Genomic DNA, 12,059 nt, shown 5'->3' with positions numbered 1-12,059 from the left:
GGCAGATGAGCACAGCTGAAACTTGGACAAGTAGGCAAGTAGGCACGGCAGAGAACACGGCTGGCAGGCACGGCAGAGAACACAGGGCTGGCAGGCACGGCAGAGAACATAGGGCTGGCAGGAACGGCAGAGAACACAGGGCTGGCAGGAACGGCAGAGAACACAGGGCTGGCAGGAACGGCAGAGACACAGGGCAGGTTGGTGTGTATGAAGGAACAGGTAGGGACCTGTTCACACAGGAGACGCAGGTAGGGAAACTAGCAGGAAGGAAAGGAGTATGAAGGAACAGGTTGGGACATTTTCACACAGGAGGTGAACCGCAAGGTATGCGGAGAGGAGCTGCAGCAAGAGATTCTGCAGCAGCAAAAGCAGAGTGAAACCGCAAGGTATGGAGGAGCTGCAGCAAGAGATTTCTGCAGGAGCAGAGTAGAACGGAGCAGAACCGCAGGAGTGCGGAGCAGAGGCAAAGCGGCAGAGAGATAAGGGTAGAACCACAAAGTGCAGAGCCAAGAGCAGAGTGAAGGCACAGAGTGCAGAGCCAAGAGCAGAGTGAAGGCGCAGAGCCAAGAGCAGAGCAAGCCCCAGAGTGCAGAGCAAAGTCACAGGTTGTAGAGCAAGAAGCAAAGCATGGTCGCAGAGTGCGGAGCCGAGAGCAGAGCAGAGAGAAACTGCAGGGAAAGAAACCACAGACAAGGAGACAGAGGTAGGACAGAGTTCACACAAGGTAATGATACTATACAAGGTACAGAAACAAAGACACAGGGACCAGGATATTCTGCCTCCTGGAGGGCAGACAGACAAGAACAAGGCAAGCCTACAGAGAAGACACAGAGCAAGGCCTGGCAGCTCAGAAGCAACACAAACTGAGTTAACACATTGCACAGGCCCTGTCCACTGGGTGAAGCTGCTGTAATTACTGGAGGCCTCTTGGTAATTGGTCAGGAACAGATTAGACAAGTGCACCTGATTCCTATAAGAACCAGAGAGTTTAGGCGCCGCCCCCCTATGCACACAGCCAGGAAGCATGCAGAGAGCAGAGGCACTGAATGTGGAGCTGGCTAGAGACAGAAACCACAACATGACCTGTATCAGTAGGTAAGATCGTGTGAGAAATGAGAGGCCATGCCGTGATGCCAGCAGAGTAGTTACACCCGCGATCACGTGATGGGGTCACCGGTGTGCATATTTCCGGCGCAATTGCCGGAAGTGCTTGTTAACCCCTTCACCCCCGGAGCTTTTTCCGTTTTTTCATTTTCGTTTTTTGCTCCCCTCTTTCCCAGAGCCATAACTTTTTTATTTTTTCGTCAATATGGCCATGTGAGGGCTTATTTTTTGCGGGACGAGATTTACTTTTGAGCGATACCATTGGTTTTACCATGCCCTGTAACAGAAAACGGGAAAAAAATTCCAAGTGTGATGAAATTGCAAAAAAAAGTGCAATCTCACACTTGTTTTTTGTTTGGCTTTTTTGCTAGGTTCACCAAAAGCTAAAACTAACCTGCCATTATGATTCTTCAGGTCATTACGAGTTCATAGACACCTAACATGTCTAGGTTATTTTTTATCTAAGTGGTGAAAAAAATTCCAAAGTTTGCTAAAAAAAAAAGAAATTGCGCAATTTCCGATACCCGTAGCGTCTCCAATTTTCGTGATGTGGGGTCAGGTGAGGGCTTATTTTTTGAGTGCCGAGCTGGCGTTTTTAATGATACCATTTTGGTGTAGATAAAAATTTTTTGATCGCCCGTTATTGCATTTTAATGCAATGTCACGGCGACCAAAAAAGTGTAATTTTGGCGTTTTGATTTTTTTTCTCGCTACGCCATTTAGCGGTCAGGTTAATCCTTTGTTTTTATTGATAGATCGGGCGATTCTGAACGCGGCGATACCAAATATGTGTATGTTTGATCTAGTCTAGTGGGCTGTACTGTATGTGTGTATATATATATATATATATATATATATATATACAGTGGGGCAAAAAAGTATTTAGTCAGTCAGCAATAGTGCAAGTTCCACCACTTAAAAAGATGAGAGGCGTCTGTAATTTACATCATAGGTAGACCTCAACTATGGGAGACAAACTGAGAAAAAAAAATCCAGAAAATCACATTGTCTGTTTTTTTATCATTTTATTTGCATATTATGGTGGAAAATAAGTATTTGGTCAGAAACAAACAATCAAGATTTCTGGCTCTCACAGACCTGTAACTTCTTCTTTAAGAGTCTCCTCTTTCCTCCACTCATTACCTGTAGTAATGGCACCTGTTTAAACTTGTTATCAGTATAAAAAGACACCTGTGCACACCCTCAAACAGTCTGACTCCAAACTCCACTATGGTGAAGACCAAAGAGCTGTCAAAGGACACCAGAAACAAAATTGTAGCCCTGCACCAGGCTGGGAAGACTGAATCTGCAATAGCCAACCAGCTTGGAGTGAAGAAATCAACAGTGGGAGCAATAATTAGAAAATGGAAGACATACAAGACCACTGATAATCTCCCTCGATCTGGGGCTCCACGCAAAATCCCACCCCGTGGGGTCAGAATGATCACAAGAACGGTGAGCAAAAATCCCAGAACCACGCAGGGGGACCTAGTGAATGAACTGCAGAGAGCTGGGACCAATGTAACAAGGCCTACCATAAGTAACACACTACGCCACCATGGACTCAGATCCTGCAGTGCCAGACGTGTCCCACTGCTTAAGCCAGTACATGTCCGGGCCTGTCTGAAGTTTACTAGAGAGCATTTGGATGATCCAGAGGAGTTTTGGGAGAATGTCCTATGGTCTGATGAAACCAAACTGGAAGTGTTTGGTAGAAACACAACTTGTCGTGTTTTGAGGAAAAAGAATACTGAGTTGCATCCATCAAACACCATACCTACTGTAAAGCATGGTGGTTGAAACATCATGCTTTGGGGCTGTTTCTCTGCAAAGGGGCCAGGACGACTGATCCGGGTACATGAAAGAATGAATGGGGCCATGTATTGTGAGATTTTGAGTGCAAACCTCCTTCCATCAGCAAGGGCATTGAAGATGAAACGTGGCTGGGGCTTTCAACATGACAATGATCCAAAGCACACCGCCAGGGCAACGAAGGAGTGGCTTCGTAAGAAGCATTTCAAGGTCCTGGAGTGGCCTAGCCAGTCTCCAGATCTCAACCCTATAGAAAACCTTTGGAGGGAGTTGAAAGTCCGTGTTGCCAAGCGAAAAGCCAAAAACATCACTGCTCTAGAGGAGATCTGCATGGAGGAATGGGCCAACATACCAACAACAGTGTGTGGCAACCTTGTGAAGACTTACAGAAAACGTTTGACCTCTGTCATTGCCAACAAAGGATATATTACAAAGTATTGAGATGAAATTTTGTTTCTGACCAAATACTTATTTTCCACCATAATATGCAAATAAAATGATAAAAAAACAGACAATGTGATTTTCTGGATTTTTTTTTCTCAGTTTGTCTCCCATAGTTGAGGTCTACCTATGATGTAAATTACAGACGCCTCTCATCTTTTTAAGTGGTGGAACTTGCACTATTGCTGACTGACTAAATACTTTTTTGCCCCACTGTATATATATCAAGCAAAAAAAGAAGGCAGCACTCCAACATCAGATAAAGGTGAAAAAAGGCTGTGAAGTTTATTTCAGACCCACATCTCGCGACGTTTCGGCTTGAGAAAGGCTCAGTGCGAGCCGAAACGTCGCGAGATGTGGGTCTGAAATAAACTTCACAGCCTTTTTTCACCTTTATCTGATGTTGGAGTGCTGCCTTCTTTTTTTGCTTGATATATTACGTGGTTGGACTAGTGGATGGTCCTATCCAGGAGGCTTGGCACCCACCGGTGAGGATTGTGCTGCTCTCGTTTTTTCCTATCTATCTATCTATCTATCTATATATATATATATATATATATACATATACAGTTAGGGCCATATATATTTGGACAGAGACAACATTTTTCTAGTTTTGGTTATAGACATTACCACAATGAATTTTAAACAAAACAATTCAGATGCAGTTGAAGTTCCGACTTTCAGCTTTCATTTGAGGGTATCCACATTAAAATTGGATGAAGGGTTTAGGAGTTTCAGCTCCTTAACATGTGCCACCCGTTTTTAAAGGGACCAAAAGTAATTGGACAATTGACTCCAAGGCTATTTCATGGACAGGTGTGGGCAATCCCTTCGTTATGTCATTCTCAATTAAGCAGATAAAAGGCCTGGAGTTGATTTGAGGTGTGGTGCTTGCATTTGGAAGGTTTTGCTGTGAAGTAAACATGCGGTCAAAGGAGCTCTCCATACAGGTGAAACAAGCCATCCTTAAGCTGCAAAAACAGAAAAAACCCATCCAAGAAATTGCTACAATATTAGGAGTGGCAAAATCTACAGTGTGGTACATCCTGAAAAAGAAACAAAGCACTCGTGAACTCATCAATGCAAAAAGACCTGGGCGCCCACGGAGGACAACAGTGGTGTATGATCGCAGAATAATCTCCATGGTGAAGAGAAACCCCTTCACAACAGCCAACAAAGTGAACAACACTCTCCAGGAGGTCGGCGTATCAATATCCAAATCTACCATAAAGAGAAGACTGCATGAAAGTAAATACAGAAGGTTCACTGCACAGTGAAAGCCACTCATAAGCATCAAGAATAAAAAGGCTAGACTGGACTTTGCTAAAAAATATCTAAAAAAGCCAGCACAGTTCTGGATGAACAATCTTTGGACAGATGAAACCAAGATCAACCTCTACCAGAATGATGGAAAGAGAAAAGTATGGCGAAGGCGTGGTACAGCTCATGATCCAAAGCATACCACATCATCTGTAAAACATGGCGGAGGCAGTGTGATGGCTTGGGCATGCATGGCTGCCAGTGGCACTGGGTCACTAGTGTTTATTGATGATGTGACACAGGACAGAAGCAGCCGAATGAATTCTGAGGTATTCAGAGCCATACTGTGTGCTCAGATCCAGCCAAATGCAGCCAAACTGATTGTCCATCTATAGTATGAAACGACGACCAATGACCCAAAACATAAAGCCAAAGCAACTCAGGAGTTTATTAAAGCAAAGAAGTGGAATATTCTTGAATGGCCAAGTCAGTCACCTGATCTCAACCCAATTGAGCACGCATTTCACATATTAAAGACTAAACTTCAGACAGAAAGGCCCACAAACAAACAACAACTGAAAACCACCACAGTGAAGGCCTGGCAGAGCATCAAAAAGGAGGAAACACAGCGTCTGGTGATGTCCATGAGTTCAAGACTTCAGGCAGTCATTGCCAACAAAGGGTTTTCAACTAAGTACTAAAAATGAACATTTTATTTAAAATTATTTAATCTGTCCAATTACTTTTGGTTCCTTTAAAAACAGGGTGGCACATGTTAAGGAGCTGAAACTCCTACACACTTCATCCAATTTTAATGTGGATACCCTCAAATGAAAGCTGAAAGTCTGAACTTCAACTGCATCTGAATTGTTTTGTTTAAAATTAATTGTGGTAATGTCTATAACCAAAATTAGAAAAATGTTGTGTCTGTCCAAATATATATGGACCTAACTGTATATATATATATATATATATAGTCAGGTAGTGAACCCTGTTACAGCTAGAATGCGCACAGAGGCGTAGTGAGGCCTGAGGGCGTATTGCAGTCACAGTTATAACTATGATTAGAATGGTGAAGCAGTGACTGATTAAAAAGCCCTGCAGTACAGGGGGAGGTATGTCAGTGTTGTTCTTGGAAGCAGACAGAGCAGTTGTCTGCAGAGCACTCCCTGTGTGAAGCCACACAAGGGCAAGAGGAACAAAAGAGACTGACACCCTGCATCTCTAGCTGTCTTATGTTTACCCGACTGCAATCCGGAGGATCTAGTGTGCGGTAAACGGCGTGAGTAAAGAGACTTGGTATCAGCGTGCGGTCGCCCAGGGAAACTGGACAAAGGGAAATCTGGCCTGTTTAGGGACTGCAAACTAAAGTCGTTTACTGTGTATTTCTAATGGACTGTGTGAAGTCCACATTAAAGGAACATTTTGTTTGCACTTGCTTGGGTCACTGCCGTTTCACTGTGTATGGTGCTACCGCTGCATCACATATGGTGAAAAGAATGCAGGCCATGTGAACTAAGGCATACCCAAAGAGTGCTGTATGTCAATATTTAAGCAAGCAACGCTACAGTTCAAGCCCGTGGGTAAGATGGAGGAAATATTAAGACAGTTGGCCGTGTCTCAAACACAACAGCAGGAGGTGCTGCAGTTACAGTGTCAGTAGATGGTGCAACAGCAGTAGACAAATGAATTGTTGATTCAGCAGATCGCGGCTATGCGAGAGGTAGATCCTTCAGCAACCATATACCGGTCGGAAGCCCGGTACAAAGTCCGGTCAGCGCTGAGGAAGAAGAAACCTGAAGACGACATGGAGGCTTTTCTCACCATCTTCGAATGCACCGCGGAGCGGGAGAGCTTACCGGTGACTCAGTGGTGTCCAACTTCCTGACGAGAGATACACAGAAAACCTTCACAGACCTCAGTCGGGACGATGCCCTGGACTATGGGAAGCTGAAAGGTGAGATCCTTGCCAGACTGGGGGTTAATAAGTAACGGGCCCATCGGATGTTCCATTGGTCTTTTTCCGAGACTCGTCCTGCCCGATATCAGGCATATGACTTGCTGCAACTGGTAAAAAAATGGCTTCAACCTGAGACATTATCACCGTTCCAGATGGTAGAGAGGGTGGTGGTAGACCGCCTGGTGAGGGCTCTGCCAGCATACAGCGCTGGGTGGGACAAGGGGACCCAGTTACTCTGGATGAGGTGGTGGGACTGGTAGAGAGGTATACAGCCACTCAGGACTTTATACGGGACACTGCTCCATTTCGGTTGTCACGTAAGGCTTCCCCAGCCCAGGAGCCCAGCCCAGGAGCCTGGGAAAACTAAAATGGCTCAGGCTGGGTACAGCCATGCCGCAGAGATCAGGTGTTGGCATTGCCAAGGGCCAGGCCATGTGGCTGCCAACTGCCCGCTAGTGTCTAAACCTATGGATTGCAGGTATGGACGCCATATTTCTATGTATGCTTAGCCAGTCGGTACCACCACTACATACACCGCTGACAGTGAACCTCAGCTGTGCCAGATACTTATGAACGGGTACCAAACAGAGGCTCTCCTAGACTTGGGGAGCATAGTTAACTTGGTTCATGGGTCCCTTGTTGCTGGTGAGAGCCCTAAAAGACCAAAAGTGGAGGTGATGGGTATCCACGGGGAAATCTGGGAATACCCGACAGGGGAGGATAACTTTTCCACACCATGTGGGGACATTAAACATGTGGTGGGAGTGGTGAAGACCCTTCCATAATGGGCTTTGTTGGGAAGAGACTTGCCCCTATTCTGGTCCCTGTGGGAGACCAGGGTCAACCCTCTCACGGTAAATATGGTGCCGGGTGCAGAACATGAAGATGCTAAGATACCTGCCATAGGGGTCGACAACCTAGGGACAGAGTGTAATCCCGATAGGCTCCCTCTAGAGGTTATGGCAGTAGAGGTTGTGGGGACCCCATGGAACCCCGAGCTGGAGGTGTTCCCTGGTAAGGTCGGGACAGCACAGATCCAGGGTCCCACACGGAGATACAGGTATAAAAAATGCAGGTATGAGAAGAGCCGGGAGTGTATGGTCATGGAGGCAACTGGGGACGTGCGCACGAGGAACCCTCTGACACATGTCGCGTTTGGAGAGCCCCTGTGTGCCTAAACATTGGAGCTCCCTCACCAGTGACCCCATTTTGGAAACTAGACCTCCCAAGGAACTAATCTAGATGTGCGATGAGCACTTTGAACCCCCAAGTGCTTCACAGAAGTTTATAACGCAGAGCCGTGAAAATAAAAAATCATTTTTCTTTCCTCAAAAATTATTTTTTAGCCCGCAATTTTTTATTTTCACAAGGTTAACAGGGTAAATTGGACCCCAAAAGTTGTTGTCCAGTTTGTCCTGAGTACGCTGATACCCTATATGTGAGGGGAAACCACTGTTTGGGCACACGTCAGGGCTCGGAAGGGAAGTAGTGACGTTTTGGAATGCAGACTTTGATGGAACCCTAACCCTAATTGGAACCCTAACTAAAATTGCATGCCTAACCCTAATTCTAACCCTACCCCTATTTGCAACCCTACCCCTAATTGCAACCCTACCCCTAGTTGCAACCCTAATTCTAACCCTAATTGCAACCCTAACCCTAATTCTACCCCTAATTGCAACCCTAACCCTAATTGCAACCCTAACCCTAGTTCTAACCCTAACCCTAGTGGAAAAATAAAAGTAAATATATTTCTTTATTTTATTATGCTCCCTACCTATGGGAGTGATAAAGGGGGGTGTATTTATTATTATATTATATAGAACCTATCACGGCGATCAAAATGTACCTGGAAAGAATCTGCCCGCCGGCAGATTTGGTGGGCGCACTGCGCTGGGCCCGCCATTTTGGAAGACGGCGGCGCCCATGGAGAAGACGGACAGACACTGGGGGGGACACTGGAGCTTGGTAAGTATGCAGGGGTGGGATCGGACCACAAGGGGGGTGAGATCGGACTGCAGGGAGAGCGGACAGGAGGACGGAGGGGAGCGGAGGACAGGATGGAGGACGGGGCGGTGGCAGCGGCAGATCGCGGTCTCCAGCCATGGCCGATGATATTGCAGCATCGGTCATGGCTGGATTGTAATATTACACCAATTTTCATTGGTGAATTATTAGGATTGCTCTGATTGGCTGTTGAAAGTGACGTTTCACTTTCAATCAGAGCGATCGTAACCACAGGGGAGGGGGGGGGGCGAAGCCACCCCCTGGGCTCAAGTACCACTCCCCCTGTCCCTGCAGGTCGCGTGAAATTACAGTTAACCCTTTCACCCGACCTGCAGGAGCGCGATCCGACCATGACGCATATGCTGCTTCACATGTTGGATTGGCACAGGTTTTCATGAGGCATACGCTGCGTCAAAGGTTGGGAAGGGGTTAAACCTGACAGGGCATACCTGTGAGGTGAAAACCATTCCCGGTGACTACCTCTTGAAGCTCATCAAGAGAATGCCAAGAGTGTGCAAAACAGTCATCGAAGCAAAAGGTGGCTACTTTGAAGAACCTAGAATATAAGACATAATTTCAGTTGTTTCACACTTTTTTGTTACGTATATAATTCCACATGTGTTAATTCAGTTTTGATGCCTTCAGTGTGAATGTACAATTTTCATAGTCATGAAAATACAGAAAAATCTTTAAATGAGAAGGGTGTGTCCAAACTTTTGGTCTGTACTGTATGTAAAATGATCTATGAGTGTCCCATATGCCACATTTAAGGGATGGGTGGAATGTGTGGATGTTGGGTTACATCGTTTGATTTTTTTTAGCAGTATGTCAGGGTGAATATGGATTTTTGGGGACACCTCTGTAAGGCTTACATCAAACAATAGTGGCATTATGACCGTACATGTATATAAGGAGTGTGAATCCAAAGTAGATCTTTCATGAGTATCGATTCTGTGATTGGGGAATTTATTAGACCCAGCTTTGAAATGTCCGTGTTCTTCTAGGAAGCTACACGGCGTGAGAAGAGACGGCTTTTAGATGCTCAGCGAGGAAAGTGCCGAATCCGTCTTGGCTCTCACCTTGATGAATGGTGCGCCTTGAAAAATCAGTTAGGCTTTTCTCTGCACTCTCAACTTGCCAAATTCTTGCTGGACAGGTCAGTACAGGTGCTTGGTTACACTCATTTCACCATTTTTTTTCTGACCTCACTTCTCACTCACCTCACAATTATACAGTGGATAAAATAGGTATTTGATACACTGCTGATTCTGAAGATTTATGAAGTTTCCTCACATACAAAGAATGGAGAGGTTGATAATTTTTATCGTATGTACACTTCAACTGTGAGACAGAATCTTAACAATAAAATCCATAAAATCACATTGCATGATTTTTACATAATTAATTTTATTAATTGCATTTTATTGCATGAAATAAGTATCTGATACAATAGAAAAACAGGCCCTAATATTTGGCACAGAAACCTTTGTTTGCAATTACAGAGGTCAGGCGTTTCCTGTAGTTCTTGAAATTTGCACACACTGCTGCAGGGATTTTGGGCCACTCCTCCATACAGACCTTCTCCAGATCTTTCCGCTATTGGAGCTGTCGCTGGGCATCGTTGAATTTCAACTTCTTCCAAACATTTTCTATTGGTTACAGGTCTGGAGACTGGCTGGCCACTCCAGGACCTTGAAATGCTTCTTACGGAGCCACTCCTTAGTTGCCCTTGCTGTGTCTTTCGGGTCATTGCCATGCTGAAAGACCAAGTCACAACCCATCTTCAATGTTGTTACTGAGGAAAGGAGGTTGTTGGCCAAAATCTCATGATACATGACCTCATACATCCTCCCTTCAATACGGTGCAGTCGCCCTGTCCCCTTTGCAGAAAGCCCCTCCATAGTATGAGGTTTCTCCCACTATGCTTCACAGTTGGAACAGTGTTCTTTGGATTGTAATCATCCTTCTTCCTCCAAAGAGTAAAATTTATTATTTCATCATCATAGATGGCTTACAAATTAATTTTTTGATGAAAAAGGGAAAAATGACAGAGGCTCCAGGTAACAGACAGAATAATATCAGTATATACGAGTATCAGGAAACATGTACAATGATAAATCAATAAAAAAGGAATTAGTTCAGTACATGTAAGACATGGTGTCTACGGCTAAAGCTAAATATAGCCTAGTAAATAATTGAATTTACCTAATGAATAGCGAATTCCATGAAATACATGTGGTAAAAATTAATATCAAGCAAATATGCAGATGACACAGTATATGCAATGATGCAACCAATATCAGGATAATATTCAGTAATCAATATGGTAAATAGTAATTCCAAGGATACCAACTGTTCAATATCCTAACCAAGGGGAAGCATAATGTATCTTAAAATAGTACCTATGAAACAATGTCCTAGCCACTGAATTGTATGCCCATATGGGAGCTAGATAGCGGTGCTAACAAGTAATAGTCTGGACACTGGTGTCAGAGGGATACATATACTTCAACCTGAAATATGAAAAGAATCCATCAAACTCTCATGTGTATGACCTGAATGGTTGAGGGCTGATACCCCAATGTGAGTTTCGCATCAGCTTCTTTGGTGGGATTACATTGGCTGGTATGTCTGGCTCCTTTTAAATAGAACCTTGACACTTGGGAAGAAATTCCATGGCTAACTGGTGCTGCAGGATGACAGTGTAGTGTGTTGCTAACGGTAATGTTCGAGACTGTGGTCCCAGCTCTCTTCAGGTCTTTGACCACCTCGTCCCGTGTAGCTTTGAGCTGATTCCAGACCTTTCTCAGAATCATCCTTACCCCACTAGGTGAGATTTTGTATTGAGAGTCATCTTGTGTTTCGTCCATTTTTGAATAATTGTGCCAACAGTTGTTACCTTCCTATAATGTCATTTTCTGGATTTTTTTTTTTGTATTGTAAAATTCTGTCTCTCACAGTTGAAGTGTACTTGCAAAATTGGAAGTGTATCAAATACTTATTCTCCCCACTGTATGTGTTCACAATTGACCATTTGCACAATAACTTGAGCTGTATTTGCCCTGACTGCAATTTCTTTTTTCTTCCCAGTCATAAGATATCTACCAAGCCTGAAACTCCAGGTGAGAAATATTTTGTGTTTCCTAAAGACTTGCGTTGATCAAGTATCCCATTAGAAAGCCATTCATATAGAACTTGGCCCTTATTTTCATTTTAATATCTGTATCCAGAGTCAAAACATGACAAAGTGGGAACACCTCATTACAACAAAGCCTTTAGGATTCATTTAGATTATAGTCCTAAACCTTCATAATAATATAAATATAATTGCTTATAATTAGGGATTGGCGGACCGGTGGAAGTTAGAGTTTTGGTACCTGACCCGAACTTTTAAAAACATTCCTTTTGGGCACTGGAACAGTACCTGAACTGGATTCTCAAACTGCAATGAAAAGAAACATCTTTCTCTCTCTCT

At 44.3% G+C, this 12,059-nt stretch overlaps 1 protein-coding gene across 1 annotated transcript in view; it reads left to right on the top strand.

The window, feature by feature from the left end:
- Positions 1-12,059, top strand: part of LOC138665456 (zinc finger protein 692-like) — a 107,743-nt gene that overhangs the window by 45,947 nt on the left and 49,737 nt on the right. The window contains exons 2-3 of the mRNA XM_069752961.1: positions 9,589-9,740; positions 11,675-11,706. Coding sequence (XP_069609062.1) covers positions 9,589-9,740; positions 11,675-11,706 — 184 coding nt within the window. The remainder of the gene's footprint in view (positions 1-9,588; positions 9,741-11,674; positions 11,707-12,059) is intronic.

The sequence above is a fragment of the Ranitomeya imitator genome, chromosome 2 (genome assembly GCF_032444005.1).
Source record: "Ranitomeya imitator isolate aRanImi1 chromosome 2, aRanImi1.pri, whole genome shotgun sequence".
Classification (NCBI taxonomy): domain Eukaryota; kingdom Metazoa; phylum Chordata; class Amphibia; order Anura; family Dendrobatidae; genus Ranitomeya; species Ranitomeya imitator.
This window is presented reverse-complemented; position numbering and strand designations above follow the sequence as displayed.